General features: G+C 43.2%; 1 protein-coding gene across 2 annotated transcripts in view; it reads right to left on the reverse strand.

The window, feature by feature from the left end:
- MINPP1 (multiple inositol-polyphosphate phosphatase 1) overlaps positions 1 to 24282 on the reverse strand; it is a 54427-nt gene extending 30145 nt beyond the window's left edge. The window contains exons 1-5 of one of the 2 annotated variants that reach the window (XR_012587713.1): positions 23617 to 24282; positions 22834 to 23022; positions 21866 to 21963; positions 21217 to 21350; positions 5605 to 6670 (exon numbers count right to left, since the gene is read on the reverse strand). Coding sequence is in view for 1 of the 2 variants with exons in the window: in XM_074592603.1 (XP_074448704.1) it covers positions 6271 to 6670; positions 21217 to 21350; positions 21866 to 21963; positions 22834 to 23022; positions 23617 to 24166 (1371 nt within the window). In the remaining variant the exon portion in view is untranslated. Of the gene's footprint in view, positions 1 to 2915; positions 6671 to 21216; positions 21351 to 21865; positions 21964 to 22833; positions 23023 to 23616 lie in introns of those variants that run through there. The other variant, XM_074592603.1, reaches the window with a different exon arrangement.
- Between the last annotated feature and the right edge of the window lie 3373 nt (positions 24283 to 27655).

Here is a 27655-nt window from a genome sequence, read left to right on the forward strand (position 1 = left end):
GTGAAACCAAGCCAAAAACAGAAGTAGCAATGATAACAATTAGAAGAACAGAATGATTTCAGCACAAGGAACAAATAGGCAGGATGGGCCTCTCCTATCTGGGGAAAAGAAGGTGCAAGCCATAAGTAGCACAGGCAGGATGAAGAGAGATCAAGCGTTTAACTCCTCTCCCAATAAAAATGCTCCAAGGAAATCAGACGGACTGCTGGTGTTCAGGAAAACACAACACTGAAACAAGATCTGTATCACACAAAATGACTGAACTGCTCCAGAACACATGCCAAGCTTTAGCATTTGCGTATGGTAACTAACTCTGCTAATCGAGTACGTCGGAAAGCTATTACTGTTTTCAAAACCACAGCTCCTAGAAACGTGACTGAATTTCCCGTCTAGCAAGCAGCAGGCTCAAGCGAAACGCAAGGAGCTGGACCTTCACAAAGCCTACAGCCGAGCTCTAGCATCGCAAGGCAAACCTCAGGCTTTGTGTTCACAAAGCAAGAGGAGAGCCGTGCCGAAGAAAAATTCATTAAGAGCTTTATATAAAGCTAAACGCAAACCTGCTTTCCCTAACCCAAGAAAACCCTGTGGCCACAAATGGCCAGTAATTGGGAGTGTATGGGGAAATATTTGCTCTACCCCTACATGTTTGCTTACGCACCACGTCTTACCGAAAGACAGAGGTCACCAGGCTAAAGGACCTCCAGCCTGACCCAATCCGGTTCCCCTTTCTGGGGTGCATACTTTGCTTCCTGGGATCAGCCGGGCACCTCCCGTTTCTCTAAGAGGTTCAGGATTTGTTATGGCATCCAGTGAAACGCGTGAGCTACAGGTCACTAGCGTGGAAAAGCCTGCAGACTTTTCTGACCCCTAAATAGTAGTAATAATCAGTGATTCAGCTAGTTCCTTCCATCCTGGCCCTTCAAGAGTAATCCCTTCCCTGAACATCAATTATTTGTTTTTGTTAATTAAACACAGTAAGATGTGTGCTCAAACCTTTCAACAGAATGTCAGCAAAACAATGCTTGCTGTGAATTTTTTTTTTAAAGGAATTGTTTAAAAATATAAACCACCACCGTAAAGACCACATGCTATCAGACTGAACCTGTCTGCCTCCTCTGTCTTGATTTTAAGTAAAAATGTCTCTTTAAAGTAGCAAACTAAGTTGGAAAAAAAAGCTGTAAATGCAGCTTAATCTAGATATAATAATCTTCATTTTCCAATTCTGGACGCAAACAAGGGAGGGAAAAAAAAGCTGCGTGGCCTTTACAAACATCTACCTGTATCAGATCTTCAAGCAGAATCTAGCACTGGCCTGACATATATTTCACAGTCAATGAAAACCCTCTTCAAAGACTTTGTCAACAGCAGAAAGAAAGCAATTTAGAAATAGTTTCTCAGGATTCTACAAATCCCGAGAAATCAGGCAGAAAAACAGCACTCGAGCTGAACTGGACACACAGGAGTTGCTGAGTCTTTATGATGAATTTGAAGGTGGCAGCATATCAAAGACAAAACGCACGTGCACACCCATCAGTCAAATCAACAAAAAAAAAAACAGATGGGACTTTTAAAATGAAAAAACCACCATCACACGACAATATGGGTGATGAAAGTGCGGCTGGCCTCAAGACAACAAATTCATAGGAGCAGGAAGGGTGGTGGGGAGAAAAAAAAAAAAAAAAAGACTCCCCAGAAATCTTAGTTATGAGCTCTCCCTGGCTGACCTGCTCCTGGTGCCACGCTTTGGTGGGTTTACCAATGTATAGTTTGTATCTGTATATAATTCTTCTGATGGTCCATAACTGACTACCTTTCGAAGGCTGTGGAGGACATGAGAGACCTTCACTCCAGTCCAGTAAGGTCAGGCCTCAGGATGGCCAGGTTTGAAATGACTGACAATTGGGAGAAACAGCCTACAACAAAGCCCAAGAAAGCAAGAATTTAACAATTCAAAGATAAACCATTATACCAGCAACGGCAACCTAACATCTGATAATACTAGCTTCCTTTTCAAAAGTTAGACAACTAACAAAATGAACGTTTAATATATTATATATCTAAAAAAAAAAAAAAAAAAAGGGTGTGTGATGGGATGGTAGTGATTGTGTTCTTTCCCCCCCAGGAAGTTATACATGGCTTTAGTATTTTAATTTTAAAGACATTTCACTCCTTTTCCTATGACTATACTGTTTGGGGGGCTTTGATTGTTTGTTTTAGAAAACAATCAATGCCATTTTGTTTATTTCAAACTGTCTTACAGACTAATACTTCTGAAAACGAAGAAAGAGCCGTGATCAAAGACAATGCTGTTCCAGTAACAGCACACTTACAAAAGCGCTGCAGACTCAGCACATGAGCACGCTGGAGGCAAAGCTTAATTTTTACGTACAGGTAATCAGAGAATTAACAACCTAAGTAGCTAATGGATGCTCAATAACAAGGATCTATTGCTAAACACCTACAAGAAATGACAGGTTATAAAGTATTGCATGAGGTATGTTTCTAATTCTTTATCAAATAATCAGCGTCAATCTCTTATGGAGAGAATGATAGTGTTTAGAAAATAAAACTGCAGCAGATTCTGGACTGCACGAAAATGTGTAACTCTCACCCTACTTCAAAATGCGGGACATTTTCAGACATTTTGCATGGTATAGTAATATCTGCCAAAGCCTTGTCAGGAAAATATCACCGTTTTTAAAACCAGGGCTCCTGGAAACAAGAGTAAATTTTCACTCACTTCAAAACATGAAGTAAAAAACCCAATTAAGGCATTTTATATTAATCACCAAGCAATCTGATGACTTAAAATAATTAGAGACACCAATGCAAGTAACAGCAACTTACCCAATGTACTTTGAAGCAGAACAGAGCCATGATACTAAAGATCGTGTCATGACTGCTCATACAAGAGAGATGAGGAAAGTGTGTAGTTTTATTTCACAGCACTAAAAATCCAAAACAAGTTCTCAAAATTCATCCAGTTAGTACCATATAATTACAAATTCACATTGCGTCCAGTGATTTGACAGCACGATGCTAACCAGAATTACAGCAGCAGTACTTACTGGGAGGAAAAAACTAATTTGCCAGAAAGATCCGTTAAGCTTTAGACATTTAACAAAATAAAATACATTTCAAAGGTATTTAAAGGCAGCATCCAAGAACACTGTTGGTATTTTTCAATCAATGAAAGCTTCCAGTTTGAGAAAGGTTGCAAATGAAGTCCTCAATGGATGACGGAGATGAGGTGTTTTGTCTGGAGCCACGTGATGGAAGAGAAAGCATTATTTTTCTTGCAGGACTTTTTCAGGATGTGGTAAATCTACAATGCCATGAGATACAGCAGCCCGTTCAAACACTGCTCACTGAGCTAGCACCCAGCTTTAAGGAAATATTTTGATCCACTTTAGTTTTCCTTTTTAGTAGATAAACAAATTTATATACTTACTAAATAAAAGGGTCAGACTGAAATCACCTTCCCAATGGTAAGAATCAGTCACGCAAGCGAGTGCACAGAACATTTACATGTCCAGGCACTTCTATTGCTACAATTGTGCAAAGTTTCCACCTGCAGCCTCTAATTCTGCCAAAGGAGTGAGTCAGCGCATGCTTTAAACACAGATCAGAAACCAAACAGCACATTTTCCTTTTCAGTTAATTGCTGAGAGCCACTCAAGATCTGTTATGCTGCAGGTACTCCAAGGCAAAATATGAAGACTCATTCTTAAAGCCCTTTGCACAGGATTTAAGCATACAACCAACTTGGTAACGCAGAAGCAAATGATGCTTCACTGTATAAGAAACTTTTTGGTTCCCCCACCTCATCTGGCGCACGACCAAAAAAAGCCAAGTGCAACGTGTTCCTCCTCCATAAGGAAGAAGGATTTATCTCTTAACAAACATGATGTCTTTAAATGTCTCACCGACCTGACAAACAGAAATCCTCCATTCATCTCCAATAGTCGGGCTCTCATCCCTTCTGTTCAAACCGTGAATCATCACAGGATGACTGACTCACAGGAAAATATATTTGTTCAAAGGTGAATTTTCTCACCCTCGCATCTGCTATTTACCAAATTTAACTGCCCTTAAACAAAGGCTCATTTCTTTGCAGCTTGCCTCAAAATGTTGCAATGAAGTTTCTAAGAGGCATCTGTCACAGTAATTACAATCAGTTGACTTACTCTCAAGGTAGGATCATGTGAAAAAGGAGACATGCAAAGCTGATAGAGCAGTGAGTGTCATATGCTGGGGCTGACAATTATCCTGACCTACACACCTACATTTGTCTCAGCATCAATACTCCTCTCCAACCATTTCGCCAGTTTCACAAGAGCAGCTGCAGAGCTAACACAGGCAAGTGTTTCTCTGGGATGTTAATGCTGAAATATCCCCCAGTTTTAGTCGGTATCTTCAGCTATCAGAACCTCTGTCTCCACAGGAATCAGTGCACCAATGAAGCAGGGCTCTACGTTCCAACCCTTAACTCAGAGTACAACAGTAAAAAACAGGTTTTTGATTGCTCCTCAACTTACAGATACGTAAACTTTAAGTGCTTTTATACAAGCCATATTAAAAAAAAAAGTTGCAGAAGCCTAAGTCCTCAAGAAAAACAAAAAAAATATATATACGCTAAGTTGAACTCCTCAACTTTGAGCCTTTCTCTTACCCATTTTTGCAGCAGTTAAGTTCCCAGTTCTGGAGGTGAGCCTACAAAAAGAAGTTACCCTGCAGCAAATGAGGGTATAAATGTTTATAGTGCACGCGATACCCTGTGGTAATCACTTACACCAACCTTTCACCCCCTCCCCAGCAAAGACAGCAACTACGCCTCACTTTACACAGTGAGCACCAGCACACTCATTACAGGGTGTGAGTATGCGCTTCAAGAGCTACCCGCACCAGAAATCCACACCTTCACTTGCTTTGGAGCATCTTATTCACACAGCTGTTCCCTTCTGGGCGATGTAGGAATTTTTATCTGACTTACTGCTTTTGAGACATTTCTGGACAATTATCTTAATTTTTCCTTTTCTGCCACACTGTAGAGCTCTAAAATACTTTCCAACTTCCAGTAGCAACTGAACCTACTTTAAGTGCAGTTGCTTTAAAAGATCACCAGTACTTGTATGCAAGGAATTTCTTTAAAAACAGCTTCATTTCAAGAACAAGGAGGCACATCAAATGCATAAGGCCTATGTAAGCGACACTACATTCGGTGCATTAAAGCTAGCAGAAATTAAGTCTCAGCCAGGTACTTTTTACAGTCCAAAACCTGCATGGATTTAGGGTTAACAACAATCCCATTTCAAGCAGGAGGCTGGAATGGAGACCACCTTCCAACCAGAGCTGCTAGGAAAACTGTCAGCCCCCAGACAAGACTAAGATGTTCACAGCCATAGCAGAGCCTAACCTGAATGCCCCAGCCCAAACCTTTAACACAAGAAATTGATGGTGTCAAGTGAAAGGACACACCAGATTACTTAGAGAACAACTGCTGCATGTCCCAGAGCACCTTAAAAAGAGTGACTACTTCCTACTCCTTTGTTTTTGTTTTTTTTTAAACACTTTCTTTTCTTCTTAAAAAGATAATTTACTTACCCTGTAAGCTAACGTGCTATGCGGGATGGGTCAGCGATGACTTTAAGATTTTTAACTCCTGGACCCTTTTCAGGCAGATAATGTCTGCAGGAACAGTGCAACTCCTCCTGCTTTAAACGCCCAAGAGAGATGTTTGCGTGATGCTTTCCAGGCAGAAGTTGGGCATCTGTGGAGAAGGATTATGTACCCTCTCCCTTCTAGAGGCTCAGGAAAAGGAGCAAAAAGGCTCACAGGTTTGAATTCATGCCTGCCACAGGAAAACAGCAGCTAGCAAAACAGGCAGCACAAAGCAATACTGAATCGGTCCAACCACCTCCAACTCTGACAAAACAGAAGTCACCCCAGCTCCAAAATCCATCCACGGCACATTCCTAAAAGGAATGACCAATGAAATTACTTATTCACACATATTAACATACAGGTACCCTTCATCTGACATCACTTATTTGTTAAAAATGCTCATCAACACCCCTGTTACAGCATTTGGTTTTGTAATTCTGCTTATGTAATAAATAAACAGTGCACTGAGCTAACTGAGACAACCCATCAAATCTGCCAGTTCAGAAAGTCAACACAGCAGCAGCAAATCGTCAAAAGTGCTTGTTCACAACGTCTGCCGAACAGAACTGAGATCAATTTGCACGACACCCACTCCGTTTCATTCCATCAAAGTTCATCAATAGCAGTAATATTAATTTTTGGTAATTCGCACTCTTCTTTGAAGTGGCAGTTTTCCAGGATGTCCTTGTAATAGTCCTTGAGGTCCTCGTAAGTAGAGATGGTTTCATTTGAGTGATGAAACAGCATCGGTTTTTCATTCAACAGCATCTGCACTTGATATTCCTCTTTAGAGGTTTTCACTTGATCACAGTGGTAAAGCACAAATACCAGGTTGGCAGCATAAGGCACAATCCGGCCACTGCGAAACTTCCGATGCGTTTGCCTGACATAATTGTTTGCCTTGAGAGGCTCATCGTCTTTGAAGAAACCCATAAGGGCAAGTAGTGGCTGAAGCGTCTCTGCGTGCCCAACTTGTACAATCAAAGGTGAAGAAATGGGTTTTGAACTAAAAAAGAAAAAAGTGCAAAGGATGAGCAAAAGCCTGTGCTTTAAAACAAACATACCAACATATTGCACAGCTGCCAGCAACGAAGGCTTAAGGAAGTAGACTTTGAGCCTGTTTTACTCCAAGGCCCAATAAAAACCTGCTTGGGAGTTTCAGTATATTACAGGCTTTTTTTTAAAGCATCCAAGCTTCCTAAATTTTGTCCCAATTAACGGTATTGGTTCTTACATAAAGTGTTGGAAATTGTTAATAAACGTAGCTAGGCTACAGCTAGAGCCTAATATAAATATGATAAACAAAGCAAGAAACACAGTGTGTGTCCATAGGCTCAGTACACCTCTTCGACTCCCTGTGTGAGCCTAGACACTTTTGCTCTGCCCAGGTATGGGAAGATCCAGTGACCATGCTACAGTTAATACACTGGTTTTGGAATAAATATAAGATTTTTAAATAGCATTGCCTCCTCCCATCAGGAATTTGAGAGAAGGGCAGCAAATCACCAAGCCAGCTGCAAGGCTTTGTTAACATTCAAACTAGGTCAAGCCCCTCATTGGATGTGACAGAATCCCCTTCCACTGCCAGCATGTGTGACGGCTCCAGGACATCGCAGTAACTCATTATTTCTGTTAACACAGATCCATTGCAAATACATACAGCCATTCCCCCATCATGGGCTGTTTGGAAAAACTCCCTGAGACTTTTTTTTTTCTAAACCAAATAAAATTTTTAATTCAAATTTCACAGATTTGCTTTAGTACAAATTTATGGCTAAAATATAACAGCTTGTCCCAGAATGCTGAGCTATGCTTAATAGGATTGATTAGAGGCAGTCAGGTTTTTGTTTGTTTTTCCCTGGCAGATGCAAAAACTACCTGAGTAACAAAGCATAATGAACTATTAAGTAAGATCACCCAGGGGACAATCCATTTCACATTTTCTTTAGCTATTCTAAATACTCCAAATGACCCAGAATTTTTAAAAATCTTTTATACAAGTTTCTGCCTAAATTAATCCAAGGTGCAGCAAAGAGAAGCCCCCACACTATCATAATTTGAGACCCGGATTATAAAGTTTTCAGCATTAATTTTACTAGATTTGAGGATCAAAAACCTTTTCCAACTGCTGTAATAAAGGGTAAGTGACAATTCAGTTTCAATACGAAAACTGAGTCTAAGTACAAACTTATTGGCACATTAAGAAACTACAGTAAGCCTCTACTACCCCCTGACCTAACTACAACCACATGATTGCCTGCACAAGCAAACAAATTACTTATTTAACACACAAACTGCTTCCCTTCCCGGCACACCATGACCAACGCAGGATTTTAAGGAGCGTTTCTTGCCTGCCTCTATGACCACCAATGCTTTCAACTGTGTATCATGCCAGAACAAGAATCAAACCAGATAGCAAAATACTGCCAATTTTTTTTTCCCCCCAATAATATGGTTCAGCTGTTTGGAAGGTATATCAGCATTCACCAAAGTTTAGTCTGAAGACAGCAATCCATTTGTTGGAGGAAAACAGCTGTCCCTCCGCAATTTATTAGTCCGAATTATAAGCACGACTACTGCTATTCCTAATTTTTGAGAATACCAACTAGTCAAGAAGCTTATACTCCCTCAGCACACAAGCCAGCAAATTAAGCCACAGATTCATACCACAAACACAGCCCAAAACAAAGACAGTTTGTGCAACAAGAGGTTACGCATTGTTCAACCAAAGGAAAGAGAAGAGCTGGCTTTACTGCACGAGGAAGCATCAGCCAAGACGAACATCTGCCCCTTGCTCCAGAGGAGGATGATGGCTTTTTGGGACCATCTCCAAGTGACAGTCAGAAGCCCAGGGTCACTTGTTCTAGCACATGTAAACACACTTTTGCTCTCGTGAGACAAGAGGTAATGTTTGGCACGCTCCAGCTGACAGTGAAGTCCACCCACAGATAAGAACGTCTCGATTGGCCTGAAAAGGAGGCGTTTCCTCTGCTCCAACCCAAAGCAACTGAAAAAATGGTTAACTGGGGGACTTGCCTGTAGATTCAAACTTTGATCAGGAATTCAGTACTGGCACAGGATGGGCTCTGGATTACAGCTTGATATAGCCATGCTGTTTGTGCAGTCTGAAATACGCCTTGCACCGTTCTGCTTCCTGGTGAGCCTGCAGCTCCTCTGACTGTACTCCTTAGACGTGTGCACGTACGTGCACATACTCTCCCCTTAGGCAAAAATCATCACTTGAAAAAACATATCAGAAACCGGCCTCTGTTTCCTGTTCAAAAGCAGCATTAAGACCACAGAAAGGTTCTGTATGGAGGGTGTTACATTTTTTTCCACCCGTGCCTTTGCTGCACCAAGAGGTGCACATTCACTACAGCCCCTCTTCCAGCTCCTCCAAAATCAGTGGTTCTGCCTACATTTCTTCCCTTGTTATTCATGACCCCTTCCCTCATTTTAAAATTGTAAAGCTTTTGGATCCTTCAACCCCTTTTCTCTTCCCTTCCCCTCTATTCTTTGTTCCCTCCTCTTACTCATTTGACTTGTTCATTTATATCGCCCCCCTCCACACAAACCTTCAGGGAAGTATTTTTAGGTTTTAGGACACATTCACATCCCTCCTGTCAGACAACAAATAGGAACGGCAGCAAAACCCCACATGCCTAAAGACGATGACAGAAGGCTATTCCTTTGACGTGCAATTTCCAACTCAGAGATCTCCTGGGCCATATGTGGCTTCTTTGTAATGTAGGACCTCTCAATTGATCTTTCCTTTGTCAAATCTCTCCTTAAATCCATGTACATCTCTAGCATGCACAACATCCTGTGGCAAGGAATTGCACAGCTTCACGTACTGCTCTTAATTTTTTCTATTCGTTGATGCTATGTACCATTTATTCTATCTACATACAACTTTGCAATAATATTCATTCCAAGCTGAGAAATCCTACCTTAGTCATTCCACAATGTTCCCAAAGTGAGCTACATCCTTTTAGATCAGAGAATTAGAAATGCACAATACTCAAGACTGTAAGCTACATCGTAAATCCATGCTGCATCCACGATGCTCTCCGTTTCCTTAATTCACGACATCTAACACCTTTTCTAGTTAGGTTACAGAAGTCCAAGATAATTCCAGACAGTTAAAACGGCCTCAAAACTCAACTCCTAAGCAGTAAGTTATCCCAGATTCTACCCAACACATGGTAAGATGAGCATTTTTACCATGGGGATTACTTCACAGACCTGCAGTTTTCAAGCCCAGTTAGTCTCACAAGGTCCTTTTTACAATCCTCCTAGTAGAACAACTTATCTTGGATAGAAGTGCTGCATTTGCAACGCCACTTAACTTCTCACCTCTTTTTCCCAGTCACTTACAACATGCTGAGCAGCCCAGATTCTTGCAGATCTATCTCCACTACTGACCCACCTCTGCTAGGAAAACCAGCCAGCTATCCCTACTCTCCAGTTCTTGTATTTTTATTAACTTTTTACCCACGCAAGGGCCTTCCCCCTTAACCCCAGTTGCTTGATTTCTTTTGACAAGGAAACCTGTTGAAAGATGTTTGGTATCATGACTCTGGTTTCACAGTCACCCTATTTGTATACCTGCTCATCCTTTCCAAGAGCTCCAAGAGGTATGTTTTCCTTTCAAAGAGCCATACTGACACTACTCTGGTATATTGTATTCATCGAGGTGCTTATCAACGCTAGATTGGCCTGTAATTCTTGATTCTCCCCTGGAGCTGCTTTTTTAATTTTTCCTTTATTTAATTATTTGTTTGAAAATTATCACATCTGCTGCCCCCCGCCCGCCCAAGCTTCTTGGCTGAAACCAACACGCGCTGGATGTTAATTCAGCTATTTCATTCAAGATCTTTTAGCACCCTTGAAGGAATATCACCCAGCTCTAGCAACTCGGCATATTTTCATTTCATCCCAGCTGCACACCTTTATACACATGCCTGCTTCCAAATGTGTTGGTCTCTTTTTTAAGCTTACCAAGCAAGGAAGCTAGTAATGTAAATATGCTGCTGAAGTCCCTAAAACAAGGGTTACATAGGCATTATTCGCTCCACAGGGAGTGGATTTCACACACTGCCCCCACCCCCACAAAAAGGTTTCAAAGCTGCTAAGGAAAAAAAAGATCTGGCTGTCAGCTCTGGCTTTAAGCAAGGTTTGGCTTTACTTTCCAGCTGATGCTAGCAGGAATTTTGAAATGGAAATAAATCACAAAAAATATGTTTGACTTCTCAGTTAAAAAAAAAAAACAAACCACAAAGAAACCAGCAAGACATACATTTCCAGAACAGGAAACGAATTATAGCATATACACATACACACACAGAGAAGTTTTAAAGAACAAGGAAAGAAAGTCTCATGAAGACAAAAGAAGCAATAAACAAGGCGCCCATTCTCACTGTAACTTAAGTTTATTTCACCTGCTTCAGGCTCCAGAAATACTCATGCTGACAGGACAAACCACCTTGGGACATAAAAGAAACCTCTCCCTCACTCACAGCTATCCCACTGTATTATTTTAAGGAGGATCAAAACTATTTCCTTATACGATACAATCCTGACTTTTCAATAGCCTCTTTAACACAGTACACTTGGTTTCTGACCAGCGCCGGGTATCTGATTTCTAAGACTACTCAAGCACTCCCTGTTCAGTCTCCGGGGTCACAACTCCAGTTCAGATGGGGATTCATATCATCTAATAACAACAATAAAAATCACCATCAAGGTTAAAACAGCAACAGTGATATTTTTAATTATGGGGAAATCACTAAGATTGCCTCTTCAGAGCATGTACACAGGCAAAGGTTACTACTGCCCCTACATTTCTGATAAATAAAAGACAGAAGCACAAAGCACAAATGACAAAACACTGATAAATTCAGAACAGTAGCACAGGCTAATAAAATATTAAACGGAAGGCCTGCGTCTTCCACACTCAGTCTTCTTTACTATCAATTAATGACTCAGCATCACATGGAAGCATCAGCCAAAGTTCTCAACATCATGCTCTGGCAACTGCTAATGATATTTCAATTAACTTTTTTCCCCTCCCTTTTATTTAGTAGTAAATGACTTGGGAAAGCACACTGAGCAGTAAAAAAAAAAAAAAAAATCCCATTTCCAATTTTAAAGGGAGATGACAAGACTGCGATAAAATGTTAAGAGCTTGTCTGAAAGTGTTTGCAACAACTGGTTTCTTACTCGTTTTATGGAGCACTTCCAAACAAGCAGAAGTGGGTGTCACTACACAGAACATCAGCAGGATTCACTGAAGAGATGCGTTGACTTCAGCCGCTGAACTGCCTACACTGTAACCCTTTAAGTAAATCCGACCACAGCTGAAAATGAAGACGTTACTGAACAATTCATCAGCACAATCCCAAAAGCTAAGTCTCACCATGGAAGAAAAGGCACTGTGAAGAAGCATGGACATGGGATTTATCATTCGGGCAAATTCTAGCTCTCCTTAATCTCGGCAGACTCGCATTCAGCCCTAAATCTTCTGCATCAGCCCACCCATCTTCAACAGTAGATCACTCCTACTCTTCTAGGACTACGGATATATCACTCGATATGGTAGAAGTAAACTTTCTTTTCAACAAAGTTTAATTCCTAAGCACCAATGTGACTTCCAGCTAGAGGTAACCCAAACCCAAGGACATAGTGGGGGGTAAGAAGAAACATTTCCTACAGCAGAGCTTAACCAGCCAACCTTCAAACTTCATGTAAAAATCCCTCCAACAAGTTCAAACAAGGTAAGTTTTAACAACCGTTAAAACTTAACTATCTAAGCAAGCTTAGACCGCATTCTGTCCTTTTTCTCCCCAGCAGGAAAGCTGGCACAAAGTACTCAAAAACCTCTGCTTTCAGCTACGGGATGAATTCTCCATCCCTTCCACCTCCCCTTGTGATTTATTTCTGGGAAAAAAAAAAAAAAAAAAAATGTTGGAGGAACCCTAAATCTACATAAGGAAACAGCAGAGATCAGGGAATGCAGTGGCGGGACTCAGAAGGTAGTGGAAATGCCTAACAGCAGCGTTGCTCAGACTGTCATCACCAGTGGGAAGGAAGGGGGGAAAAAAAAGTAAAAATCTGTCAAACAGTATTAAGTCCTCATGCATCAAAGCTTCCACCTTAAATAGTAGAACAGAAGACTGCTGTGCTCATTCCTTTCCAGAATCAGTACCAACACAACAAAATGCCACCACAAATACTAACAAGATAAAAATTTTCTTCTTTTCCAACAAGGCCATACATGAGCTCACTCATGGCAAAGGCAAACTTGAAAAGGTGACACATTTAAAACCCCGATTAAAAGGCAACAGCTCCATCTAGTCCCACAAGAGTCAGTCATCCAAAGCTAACCAGGCTTCACTGCATTTCACTTCAGAGCTTCTACAGTTTCAAAGGCTCATTTCGAATGATCCCACATCTCACGTTCTTACGGACCTCAGAGATTAAATGCATTACTGCAGCAGCATCGTGCTGATGCTAAATGTTAAACCATCGTAATAAGCCAAAGCCAAATCAACAGGGTAATGCCACTTGTCAAACCCTTCCTGACCAAGGTGAATACTGGTTAGACCAGTTCATTTGTGTGTTCGTTGCCTAGGTATTGTTGTGCTTGGTTTTCTATTTCCTTAGATAAAAGGATACGACTCCATAAAAGCTGCTGAGGCATCTTTTCAGAGCAATCCTGAGCAAGCAAGTATTAGGCAAAATGTGAGATTAAGTTCATTCTGGGAGGTTTGAACGAGCAAGCAATACTTAAAATATCTAGTTCTAACCAGATGGATAAAAAGACACATTCCCAGGGGAGGTCCCCTGGACTGCCCAGGTATCTGAGAGAAGTCAGCAAACACACACACACACACACTTCAGAAATGCAGAAATAGGGATACTGCTGAATGTGCTACAAGGACTTATGGAAAACGTCACGTCTCTACCTGGTTTCCCTCAAAGCATCCCTAATCCTGTCAGAAGCCACATCTTTGAAAGATGGAGCTATCAAAACCACACATACAGCATGATACAAAGCTGCTGTTTGAGACATTTACAGCTTATTAGCAAAAGTCATCCTATTTCTCTGATTTACTGGAAATGAAGTCAAGACCTGCGTACCTTTCAGGTGCACTAACGTAAACTGTGTTATCTATTGAACTGTCCGGGTGGCACACTGTTCTGTGAACCCATTAACATCTTATTACAGGGAGCAGTCTACCCATCACACACACACCACCTGTTCTCCTCTCTGAAGAGATATACTGAAGTCAAACGAACTTTTTTTGGTAAGTTATATATCACTATGTAATTAACAGCTAAGGTGACAAGCACCTAGTCCAGAAGCTTTCATCACATGCTCTCCCAGTACCCCAAAGAGCCAGGGGACATGGTGGGGATACCCCTGAAGCCACATGGAGCCACCCACACCTCCATGCCCTCTGAGAAAGGGACTCTCTGGGGACCACTGCACCAACATCTCTAACCTGGCTCTGCAAGAGCCGTTTCATATCTCGAAGTAAGCCCATGTAGTACACATCTGGCTGCAAAGTGCCCTACACTTCAAATAATGTAAATTACATGTGTACGTGTCATAGCGCCCGTTCCCCTTTGGAACTGCACTGCTACCGGGTGGGTGATCAAACACATTGGTTTACAATTCCCACCAAGGGACGCAGGGCATCCTAAGCCTGCTGACGCACCCAGAGAGTCAAGAACCTGCACAGCACAAGTGTGGGATCCCAGCTGCAACCAACAAGTTTTGTTAGAAGAAACAACTGAACAATTTGGATCTGAGCAAAAGGGGTTTTTTTAAATCCAGTTATATCATTTCTGCTGCATACGTGGAAACTTTTTGCTCTGTTCCTTTTGTACATACTATAAAATATAGTTGTGAACAGTTAATTGTTTCTAGATCATATACTGAATTCTTTTGTACTGAGTCATAGTTTTGAAAGGAGCAATTAGGGCACAGTAGTAAATGACTACAGAAACGTTATCAATTGTGTTGTGAACTGACCTGCAAAGAAGAAGGCAAATTACATGAAATAATAAAAGCTATCAATAAATTGGCAAATTAAGCTGTTAAGCATATGGCTTAGCCTGGTATAACTACAAAGATCACCTTCACTTGATCTTGAACTAGGTTCAAATTCAAATAAGTCTTTTTTTTTTTTTTTTAAATACCTTGAACCTGCTTACTCTCAGACGAAGCCACCAAATATTTTGCAATGTGTATGTACCGCTAGGTTAGTATTTTCAATCATTAGCCACATACTTTAAAAACTGAGGTGGCTGCACAAAGCATACCTCCCAATTTCCAGAGCCTTATGGCAATCCATTTAGACTTGCTCAACATTTGAAGCTAGAAGAAAGAAAAGTATAAAACAGCTTTAATGAATAGCTGATTTCCTTAGAAGTGTGCCACAACCAGTTTTCAAATCCACCCCTGCCCAAGTGTGTAGCTGTTAAGGTTGTGGGTTCTTTTCACAGGATTAGCAGCTTTGTACTGCATTAACTACCCAAATATATGGATTCCTCATCAACACGCACCGTTCCTGTTGGCGGAACAGCACTCCCACATCACAGACATAAGGCCCACCTAGGCATCTCACAGAAATCTGAAAAGCAATGCACATCTTTATCCCTTCTACATATGGTCTTCCTACAGATCCATACCCTACTCTGCAGCAACAGGGGCTTCCTCCTGCAACCGTAGCGTCTCCCCTTTCTCCTCCCAAGTTCAGTGTGCCAAGTCTCCCAAGAAGGCAAGAAGCCAGTGAGCAACGGGGCTGAGCTGGCAGTCCCAGCAGTCCTAGGCAACACACAGACCAGATATGCCTCTTGAGGAAGTATGGGGCCCATCAAGCCTGAGGTTATACCTACCATCGGCACCGTGTTAGGTGGGGGCAGGGAGGGAAGAAATCACAGTAGGTTTTGGTCACTAGCTGCAGCTCACATACAAGCCACAAAGCACTCAACGCAGCTTCTGAGGTAAGGTGATACTCATCAATTGCTCCTCTACATCCTCGAAGCACCTCTGAATACCATAGCTCTGGGACATTGGACACTTTCTAACTGTTTAAACAAATGCTGAGTGGTTAAGAGCAACCTTTCAAAGATTATTCCATAGTAGCACAACTGCAAGCAAACGTGCATGCAGGTATCACTACCTGGCATTTTTACCAATATAATGAAAAGCAGGGACACTTTCAGTAACGCCTAGGCTTCAGTGCGGGGAAAACACAACCGTTTAGTGAAGAGTATTTCCCCATTAGCTTCTTCGCCACATAATTGCGTAGCAGGAAGACCTGGGAAAAATGCAATTCTTATGTCTTCACAAAAATAAAGTGCTTTATGGACTAAGACAACTGCCCAAGTACGCCATTTCAGTACAACAAATCACCTCGTTTAATTTTATATTCAACTCTTGTGATACAATTTTTTTTTTTTTTTGTAATTAAGAAAATTTGTATGAATGAGATAGTCCTGGCCCCCAGCCTCTCCCTAGAAAGGTGACCATGACATTTTCTTACAGACTGTTAAGGAGGTTTGGAGAATTGTGGTCCTGAAAGGTCCGCTGAGACTTATGGTAAGGTCTCAAGGAGTAGATGCTTTCTACTAAAGAATTAATCTTCATTGGACATTTACACTTTGTTGCTACTGAGGGTGCAGAAGAATAGGGCCCATGCACGGGTGTGCTAACAGAAGATGGTCACTAATACAGCTATTGATAAATTCAACATCAGACTCAAGTTCCTGAATAGATACTCCAAGACCTTCCCACCAGCTGTCTGGATGGGGGCAGTTGACAAGAGCAACCATATACTTTAAATCCCTTTCACAGCCTTCAAAACCATTTTGCTGTACAGCAAGACCTACACAGAAGAGACTATTACTAGTTTAAACCAAGAATTCTGTTGGAATTCATACGATGAAAGATCCTAAAAACATCTGAAACTTTTGCACTGCAAATTGAAGGTGGGTCTAATTAGCAATAGGTATTTATTACCACTTACATAATTTTCTTAATAGACTAATCAGCGGAAGATATTTTCCCCAGAAGAAGGAAAAGTGACCTTTAACAAGGCAACTAAGGTTTGGTGATTAGTGAGCAGTCAGATTGCAAGGTCAAGAATCACTTCACAGAAGAAACAGGGTTTCAGTAAAAACCAGGTTTCTCTCCTTAGTTCAGCTGTAACTGGAAATGAAAACAGGAATAAGCTATTGAATATAAATACTTTAAGTATGCTACAAAAATGCAGCGTTGCCAACACCGTTCTCCACTGTCAAGCCTGGAGCAGAACAGCTAATGCAGATCCCTCAGCTTCTTGCTGGAACAGAAATGCTCCCCTTTCTGCTTTTGGATAGCCCCATCTAAGCTTTCCAGGAAGAACGGAGAGCATGGAGCAAAGATAATGCTCTGGAAGTAAATTTGTTGTTCTTAAATTTTTAAAGCAGACGGCCAGTTAAAAATCAACATTAAACAACTAAATTGAAGCTAAATTGAAGCAACATTCCACTAAAAGACATTTCATCATCCCAAAGGTTCATTTTCTGAGCAATGAACTGCTGCAAAAATATTTAACCTGTTGCCTTGAAGTTGCACAATACCATTAAAAAAAAAAAAGGAAAAAGAGACACTCATGCAAAACCAATCATTTTCTGTTGTTATAGATACAGGCTTTTTTTAATTATTATTTGTATGGTTTCTTGCTTTCATTTGTACTCTCATATTGCCATGGGATCCAGGATAAGTCTCTCTCCCTAGAAGAAAAAGCATTAGTTGCACCTTTGCTCTCTGGATCACAAGAGACACAAGCTGTTCCAGTACATCGGTGGTGGCTGATTTCCACATACTCTTCAGTGCACTGGGTGATCCGATTCAGATCACGCTCAAGCCTTCAGTGCTTTGAGACTGCCACCTTACGTTGTGGGACGGAGCGACACACTCCTTTTGTGCGAGGCAACGCACTTCGGAAGCTTTCCGTTCCCATTTAGGATAACACAGACTAAATGGACTGCTCACTCAGCTTTGAATTTTGCAAGATTTTTAGGCTCCCGATCATTTTCAGACACACGCATAATCTCACTACCTGCTTCCCTCTGTGGTGGCAACACAACAGGAGAGCCCCAGAGATTGCAACCGAATTTCTGTAGCCAAAGCTGAAAGACGGGATGAAATTTTCTTGGTCCTTTAGCGCTCTGCCCCAGACACCTGCTGTTTCCCAGGAAGCCTGCTCCCCCTTGTAATTTAGTGAATGCTGATCTAGTTCTCAATAAATCAGAAGTATAGATAAAAAAAAAGCCATCGTTGACAAAATTTTTATTATTATTATTATTAAACATACAGGGACATCTTATACACTGTTGAGACACGCAGCTGCAACTACTGCATATAATGTAAGGAATGAAAGGCTGTCACTGTTCAAAGAGTAAATTACACTAAAAGGAAACAAAATCGATCACCCTCCTTACACGAGTCTGCGTTTAGGTTATTTTTCAGATTTCAGAAGGACAGAGGAGTGTTAAGGGTCTGGCTTTTCTGTTCTTCTTTCAACCTGCTCTTCCTGATCTCATTCCCAGTTCTTACTTTCTCTATTTGTAGAGACAAGGACAGCACATGACAGAGGCAATCACTGCAGCACGCTTGTCAGTCTGTTCACAGTTGGGTGTCAATGATCTGTGCCCTAGTGTATTTTTCATTTAGCTCTCTAGTAGGCTGAAGAAAGGATGCAGTGAAGAAGTTTATTTAAAGGACGGTTGAACATAACCACTGCTTTGACTCCACCACTACCAAAATGAGAGGTATCCCTGACTCCCACACAAGCCTTAAATTTCTGGACACCAGAGCGATCATTTGACAGCACAATTTCTTAAGCCATCTTGGCTGGAGCAGGGTCACTATCGCCAGCTGCCCACCTTTCATTCCCAGCAACTCCTCCCCAAAGTCAAACTTATTTCATGTTTGCAACTGCCAAGTTTTAACCCATTCATGGCAAAATGAACAAAGGTGTCTCCTTCATGCTGGCTGCTCCACAGCACAGGTAAGGTTCAGAAAGGCCCCTGACGGCAGCTGTCGCGATGCAGCAGAGTCCTGTACGCCCCCATCCTCAGCTCTCATTCCCAACCCCTTATGACCCCCTTCCCTGGGCTCACATCATCATCAGAGCAGGACCAAGGCACCAATCTGGATGCAAGTGTTGGAAAATCCTGTGTGTACACCCTAAAGGGAAATTTTCAACACGTTTACGTTCTTGCATACTAAGCCAACACTGTTTTAAAAATCAGTCTGGTTTTCCAGGTGAATCCCAAAAGTAATTAAGATAAACAGTACGTGTACTGTTTAACTAGTGATAACTCCACTTTAGATGGAAGAAACCATGTCATGTATTAAACACGATCACAACATTGCTGTGTTACTCAGAGCTCCAGCAATGAACACAGGGTATCTCTCTGCATCCCACACTAAAGGACAGCAAAAAAGATAAATGACTGACTGAAAACTGTGCTTCAGCTGACTTACTACACAGTTCTGCCACTGTTCGTGTCCAGCTTGGATGCTCCAACAAACTTTTCAAGGAGCAAAACCTCTTTGCTGTCTTTTCTGCTATAATCAACTTTATGGATCATTCCTCCAATACAAAATGTGAATGCTACTTCTAATTTCAGCCTGACAACTAAAAGGAAAAACAATGTTTTCCAGCAAGTTATCAAATAAAAACAGTACATACATACAGCCTCAAACATCCGTGACTCGTGCTTTTCTTTCTGAAACTTAAAAGCCATTAATACAATTCTGCTGGGTGCCAGCTACATCTACTTTAATATACTGAATACAGAAATAAAGTCCCAAGGATGTTAGGAATGCAAGAACATCCACCACATGTAACTAATGTTTACATGTCAACACTAAAGCTGAATTTGCTGGTTATAAGTTAAAGTTACTTACAAATTGGTTTCTATCAAGTGTTTAATAACGCAATATTTGTACAATCTTATGATCGTATCCTTGATATTGTGTACTATTATAAACATTTCCACACTTACGTGCTAAGGTATTAATTCATGTGATTGATCACTCAACTATGAATTTCTGATTCCTCATTTTGCGTGGGGAGCATGGACACAAGTTGTAAATTAATTCTCATATGAATGCACTGCATTTAAACCTGAAGCAGCTCTCTCTCAAAAAGAAAAAAAAAATAATATTATGAGCTCATGAAAGCAGGTAATTCTGTGACACAAACATCCCAACCTGTAACCGGAGCCTTTGTTTTCTCCATGCTACAACAGATCCCAGTGTCGTCCCTATTTTGCTTCTCTTCACCATACCAATTCACACGAGACAAGATCAAAACCAAACAGATACCACATCACGACTGCCGACTGATACCAGCTCAAAGGAGTAAACAACACACAAAAATAGCACAGGCATCTCGCCTCTAATTTTTAAGGAAGTACAGGGATGGTTATACCCATGACACTACAAAGGCAGTTTGGAGCACTGCAACTCAGCAGATGGAGTACTGCTACTATTGTTCTTCCACTGACACAAAGTGACTGTTGTCAAGTCATGGCAACAGATGAAGACAAACCACTTTATCTGACCACCACCCTTTGAAGACACCTGGTTATTGTATCTTCAAATGCCCTAACAGTTACTTGTAGTTTGGGAACAACACCGCAACTGTAGGAAGATATCAGCCCATACAGCTCTGCTGTAAATGAACAAGGATGGGAAACTAAATATCCTAGACAAAGTTCTCGGACTGGCCAGCTGTACTACTGACTTCAGATTCATGGAACAAATAACATGCATTTACAACAACTTCAGGACAGAAGTGCCTTTTTCTTGTTCTTACAAGGCACAGAGTATATCGCCTAAAGTCTGCTTTGTTACAGGACTGGTTTTCTGTTACAGCACCAGCCTCTTGGATCCTGCAATAGGCCGTTCTGGTCTAGAGTCACAAAGTGTTTGGATTGAGCTGTAATCATTATTTTTCCATAATTACATTTCAACACCTTTAATATTAAGTGCTTCAATAACCCAAGAGACTCAAATCAAACACATTGAGAAAGAAAGATTGCCACGCTGAAGTGCTTAAGTAACTAGATAACAGAATGTATCATGGGGATGCTTTCAATGCACAGTCTTCCGTTCTCACCACAAATGATTTTTAACAAGGACATTTTAAACAAGCAGCTCATTGTTTTAACTCAATGGCCTCTTCTCAAACCATGCAGGAAGAGGAGACCATTATCAGACACCGCAGCTGGCTGTCCCTTGAAGGCCCATGTGGATCAGTAAGTTAAAAGATGGAAATATATTAGCTGGGCACACGAGCATCAATGGAAGAAAAAAAATATATATTCTTTACAGTAATACTGCTCTATTAAAAATTTTACACTCTCCATTAAAACTCTCCTAGTTCAAACCCTCCTAACATTGTTACATTTGGAAGTAAAGTACTTAACCTTTAATTGACCCTAGAAAGCTTATAGCCCAAGCACAAAAGCCTTTTCATTTACCTTTTGCTCTCTTCCACTGCTTTGTCCAAATGTTGGAAGATATCTTGGAATAAAATGCAGCTGGAGCGACTATTGATGTCATAGCCATATCCTCTCTTCCAGTATTGCTTCAGGTCATTCAGGTATTCCAGTACCTAAAGTTAGAGAGTTCACAAGTTTTTATTATGGCACAGAGGGAAAATAAAAAATCCAGAACCCAGAGCAACGATGCTACCCCACACTGCAGGAATTCAACAATTTTTTGACACACAAGAAAAACCAAAACATCAAGGTCTTAGAGGACCTAAATGACCTCATTTGCTGTTTTCTGAAATCAAGGCATTTTATCATATAGGGAAAACAAAGCTGTCCAGAGCGTTTCAGACATTACAGAAGTAAAAGTACTATATGAATTAAGCACAATAGCAGAAAAAACACGTTTTAATCAGGACAAACCAAGACTGCACCAGTATTTAAGTCTGAATGAAGAAGGTTATTGCAGTTCTGATGCTTGATTAATCCAGAGCTCTTTGGAGACCAAAGAAGTGCTTCATTAGGTTGAAGAATAAGGGGCACAGAATTTACAGCTTTTGACTGTGCAAGGAATTGTATCTGAAGGCTAAATCATCTTTGGAAGGCTTCTCAAATATCTCTCCCAATTAGCACCTACCTTGGCATCTTCTTCGCTGAAGAGTGAACACCATGGGGAGGTCACATTTTTTATTGCCAACTCATATGAGCAGGTGAGAAAAGCCACTTGAACAAGATCTGCAATAAATACAACCAACAAACAAAAGATAAACCACTGCTACACAAGTAGCAACTTTCCCACAACTTGCCAATACAACTACAATTTAGCAATGCAAACAATGTAATCCAATAAATAATGGACAGTCCAAAGGCCAACCACCAAAACCAAGCAGCTTTCAACGACATTATCACACAGAATCCACATTTCAGACTACCAGCTTTTCACATTACATTGCTACGAGGGGAAAAGAGGTCATTTCACAAAGGCTGCATGTCTGCTGACATACATGCTATACGTGTCAACTGCTAGCATGTCCTCATCACCACAAAGGACAGAAGAGTAACACAAGTAAGGTGTGTCCGTTCAACTCATCCTCCTTGTTAGTGGCTGAGTTTGAACAGCAGCGTGTTGCAAGTTTGAGATTGTGGCTTTAGAGACATGCTGGAAAGGACAGCAACACCTATTTGGCGGCCTCCCCCACTGCTTGACCAGACAGGGAAACCTGGCACTTCTCTTCTGGACAAGTGAAGTTACAAGATGGACATGTCAGTCCACCTGAGGTTATTTGTGCGCTGGAATTATAACAGGTTTTACAAATGCTGCATCTGCTCAACAACGCAGAATTAAAAGAGTAACACACTCATATCCCTCAAAACAAGGTAAAGTTGATTTCACCTACGGGAACTATATTTTCAAATGTCTTTTTCTTCTGACCACTGACTAACAACCATTCATTACTGTAACATCAATACATATTTGCAGCCTTATGCATTTAATTAGAGGCTGCATCTACAATTTACACCATGTTTTAAATTACCCGTTCTGCATAACTACTCGGAAGTTGTTCTCATACAGACTCGGAGCTGAATGTAACAGGCATTCATTACCTGCATTCAGCTCCTCCACCGGCAAACACAAGGCACTCGCGACCTTCTCCAAGACTTTCCTCATCTCCGGCCCCTCTTTGAAGGCATCCACCTGGCACATCGCCACGTCGTTGTCTTCCACCAAGGCGACAAACTTGGCGCAGTGATCGAAAAACCGCATCAAGGAATCGTTAACTTCAACCTCCACCTCTGAAAGCAAACGTGGGCCTCAGGGATGCAGCCAGGGGGAAGCACCCCTGTCCCCAGGAGTACAGGGGGCCTGGCCACCCAGACACCCTCCTGGGGACAGTCCCCCCCGCCATAGTGGTGTCCCCATGGGGGGGACGTGGAGTGCAGGGTCCCCCTCAGTCTGGGGATGGCTGACATGGCACTGGCCACACGCTTCCCTCAGCCCCTCGGGGAGGGCATGGAGGTCCCTCAGCCTGGGGATGGGGGACATCCTACTGGCCTCATGGCTTCCCTCAACCCCTCGGGGAGGGCACAGAGGTCCCTCAGACCCTCAAGAAGAGCACGGGGCTCTCTCAGCCTGGGGACAGGTGACATGGCACTGGCCTCACGCTTCCCTCAGCCCCTCGGGGGGGCACGGAGGTCCCTCAGTCTGGGAATGGGTGACATGGCATTCACCTCATGCCTCCCTCAGCCCCTCGGGGAGGGCATGGAGGTCCCTCAGCCCGGGGATGGGGGACATGGCACTGGCCTCACGGCTTCCCTCATCCCCTAGGGGAGGCCGCGGGGCTCCCTCATCCCCTCGGGGAGGCGTGTGCGTGGGGATTCCGGGCTTACCGTCGCTGCCGAGGCTGAGGGAAGGCCCGAGTCCGTCTCGGAAGGCGGCGCCGCTCTGCAAGCAGCGGTGCTTGGAGCTGCTGGCCAGCACCAGGCGGCGGCGGGCGGCGAAGAGGGCGGGGAAGCGGGCGGCCAAGCGGCGGGCCAGGTGCTCCATGTCGCGCCGGCCCTGCGGCGCCAGCCGTCCGTCGAGGCTCTCCTCGTACCACATCTGCCAGGCGGCCAGGTCGGCGGCGGCGGGGCAGGCTGCGGCGGCGGGGCGGCGGAGGAGGCGAGTGTGCAGCTGGCCCAGGCGGCGGATCTGCCCGGCCGTGGGGTAGCGGGTGCCGTGGCGGAGCAAGGCGCGGAGCTGCAGCGGCGCGCAGGCGGCGGGCAGACGCGACCCGGCGGCGGGGCCCAGCGAAAGCGGGTCCCGCAGCAGGTGCGGGTTCACCTCCTCATAGCGGGACTTAGTGCCGAAGTAGCCGCTCAGCCCCGCGCTCGCCAGCGGCAGGAGGAGGAGGAGGATGGCCGCGGAGGGGAGCGCAGGGGCTGCCCGGTGCGGCGCCATGGCGGCAACTGCGCGGCTCCCGCAGGAAGAGGCGGAGCGGGGCCGCCTCCTCTCGCTTTCCCCTCGCCTCAGGGGCCGCGCCTCAACCCGGGAGGCTTGTAGCCAGGCGAGGGGGCCGCCCCGGCCGAGGCGGAGGCGGAGACCCCTGGGGGCCCTCCTCCCCTCCGGGGCCCTCCTCCCCTCGGCGCCTCTGTTTGCCCCCCCCGCCTTTACGCTGTGTGGTGGCTATGCTCAGGAAGGGCTGTCTCCCGTCAGGACTGGACTCGTGTGTTAAAAACCCGCCTTTTTGACTCGTTTATTGCTCCTCCACAGACATTAAAGCCCCCGATTCTCGTCCCCGCCTTGTGCCTGCTCTCGGGTGGCAGCCGTGGGTGAGGTGGGGGACGGCTCCCCTCAGCTCAGGGTGGCTCCCCTCAGGACTTCGCCCGTGTGGAAAAAGAAAATAAATGCCTTTATGAGGCATTTATGGCCCCTCACGATGCTGAAGACCCCAATCCTCACACCCCTTTTGCCCACGTTGGCAGGGGTTGGCCTCCAACATGGGGCTGCATTATTGTTTTCCACACCCGCCAATGCGTTGGGTGAGTGAAGTTAAGATGCGTCTTCCAAGGGCGTTTTTTGGCTCTTTTTTGCCCCAAAGCTGTTGAATTCCACTCACAGCGTTTGCCTGAGAGGAGGGTGTGGATCACTGATTGCCAGGGATGGCACTGGCGTCAAGGGCGCTGTGTGGGGTTTTTAACATGGCTGATGCGTTCCCTGCAGGAGTGGGTTCAGGTGGAAATACATGTCTGTGGAAAAGTCGAAGGAGTGGGAGCGCCAAGTTTGCAACCTGGGACGCTTCCAGCCAGGGGCCGTGTCTGGAGAGCCACCGGTGCCAGTTATAATCCTCAAATCCCACTGGCACTGCTGGTGGCACGGCATGGCGGCATTGTAATGACCTCTCCAGAAAAGCTTAGAAAGGCTTAGAAAAGCAAAGAATAGAGGCATCCTGTGGAAAAGCCTGAGCACGCCAGTGACGCGTTGGGTTATAAAACAGCTTGGGCAAGAGTGTAAGCAAAACATCCCCCAGTGCAATAAGCACAACACCCCAGTGCTGATGATACCCGTTTTCAAGAAAACTCTCGCTACTAAATAGGTATCAGCTTGTAGCTAAGGAAACTGAGTTATCTGTAGCAGAAACAAGGCTTGAAGTTAAAAAAAACATTTCACGTCTCAGGACTTTTGGACTGCAGCGTGTCCTGTGGAGACCTACGTTTTATACACAAAAAGATCAGGTACTTTACTCCCTACCTACACAGTCAGGCTATTGCTTATACAGTTGAAAATTTTCACTGAATAAATATATTTTCATGATATATTTAATCAACTACTGAAATGCTGTTGGGAAGTACGTATCTCACCTGTCTCCCACCTCATCAATACCCAAAACAAAGTGTTAAGGCAATGATATGCAAAGGCTCAAACAGGCAAAGCCTTTAAAGCTGAGAGAGAAAGAGGAAAGGAAAACATAGGAATAATTGTTTTAAAGCTTCTGGGCGAAGTTGTGGGCTCTCCGTGTTAAACCAGAGTGGTGTGACATGTATGTCTCATAGTGATAACGTGCAGGGCTACTTGCCATGTTTCCTGGTGGCTTTGGGAAAGGAAATAGTAAAGTATGCAAAGCAAACAGTCTTGTTGAAGGCTTTGGCTCAACCCTCTGTAGTATGAAAGGTTACTTCTTACCAAGCATAATGGAGACTTTTAGGATAGATAGCAAAAATTGGTGACAGGATTTTGTTTTGTGTGTTTCAGAGAGATGCAACTAATAAGGGGTTGGATTTGTGATCTCTCAATACCTAGCAGCAAGTATGCCAGCTATCAACAAATTAATCTCACTTGAGAGGTAATGCACTCAGTTGTTCTGTTGGGACTTCTCTTTCAGCTGCATCTTGGTTGCAGCACAAAATACTTTGCTGTTTCTGTCGTCGATCATGGCCTGTTCATCTGAGCCTTGCACAGCATGTTGCTTTTCCTGCGTTGGGATCTCGAAGCAGTTGTACGTAAGTACCAAACAAGTACAGTGCTGAGAGACAGGCGGGTTTAGCACGCGTAACCTAAGTTACATTTTTATATCTCCCCTCTAGAGATCAGAAGTATTTGAAATGGTAACTTCAGGAAAGAGGAGCAAAGTCTGATTCTCTGTGAGGACACGAAAGATCATTTTGAACAAACATAGTATGTTTCCTAACAGTATGTTTCCAGTTCTGCACAGGATAGGGCCAGTTCCTAGACTTTTATTTCCTATTTAAAATATTCCAAGGAGTGTTTTCATGCACAAGGTGACTTTACACCAGTATTCTTCATACCAGTTTCAATCATTGTGTGTATCACAATGTAAAGATGCGACTGCTGTCTTTAAGCTACACTAAGGGTCTGAAAGAAGGAGAACAATCCCATCGTGATTCAGAAGATGATCTCCCCAGTGGAGAGGTGGAGCACCCACTGCGCATCATTTTAATTGCTAGCACATTAAGCAGATAAACAAACTTAATGATTGCATATGCATTTCACTGGTCGTGGAACTGTGCTGGAAAAGGCTCAGCTTAAACACGGAAAATCAAGTTTGTGCGAGAGGGTGCGGCTAATAACTAGTTACTGTTTAAAAAAAGGATACTGTCTACTATAAAACAGTGGTAATTCAAAATCAGTGAGACAAACAAAATTGTTTTGAGCATTTGTCTAGTACAGCTCTTTTAGATGTAAATGGTTCCTCAAAAATGATTCCTGGGAACTTTCCAATTTTACAAAGCTGGACTAAATTTGTAAGTAAGCATTTCAAGATCAGTGCAGAGAAGTAATTAGGATTTGTTTGAAAAGAGGTCCAGAGGGGAAAAAATCCAAATGCTCCATCATCATTTCATATGATCTTCTTTATTTTACATTAGGCATATCTAACAACAAGTCATTTCTGGCATATCATCTTTTATAACAAAATCAGCATGAAACTACCTACAGTGCAGTTTTCAGAAAACACTCTCTAGGTTGTTTTGAAACCTATTGAGGGTATTTTATAAACTACCAGGACAAATATAAATTACATCTTCTATGTAATTATGCCAATCGCATCCTGGGTTGCATCAAAAGAAGCGCGGCCAGCAGATCCAGAGAGGGGATTCTCCCCCTCTACTCTGCTCTGGTGAGACCCCACCTGGAGTGCTGTGTCCAGCTCTGGAGCCCTCAGCACAAGAAGGACATGGACCTGTTGGAGCGGGTCCAGAGGAGGCCACGAGGATGATCAGAGGGCTGGAGCACCTCTGCTGTGAGGACAGGCTGAGAGAGTTGGGGTTGTTCAGCCTGGAGAAGAGAAGGCTCCGGGGAGACCTTAGAGCCCCTTCCAGTCCCTGAAGGGAGCCTACAGGAAAGCTGGGGAGGGGCTGTTTGCAAGGGCATGTAGCGATAGGACGAGGGGCAATGGTTTAAACTAGAGCAGGGCAGGTTTAGATGAGACAT

This window comes from Larus michahellis, chromosome 6 (genome assembly GCF_964199755.1).
Source record: "Larus michahellis chromosome 6, bLarMic1.1, whole genome shotgun sequence".
NCBI lineage: Eukaryota > Metazoa > Chordata > Aves > Charadriiformes > Laridae > Larus > Larus michahellis.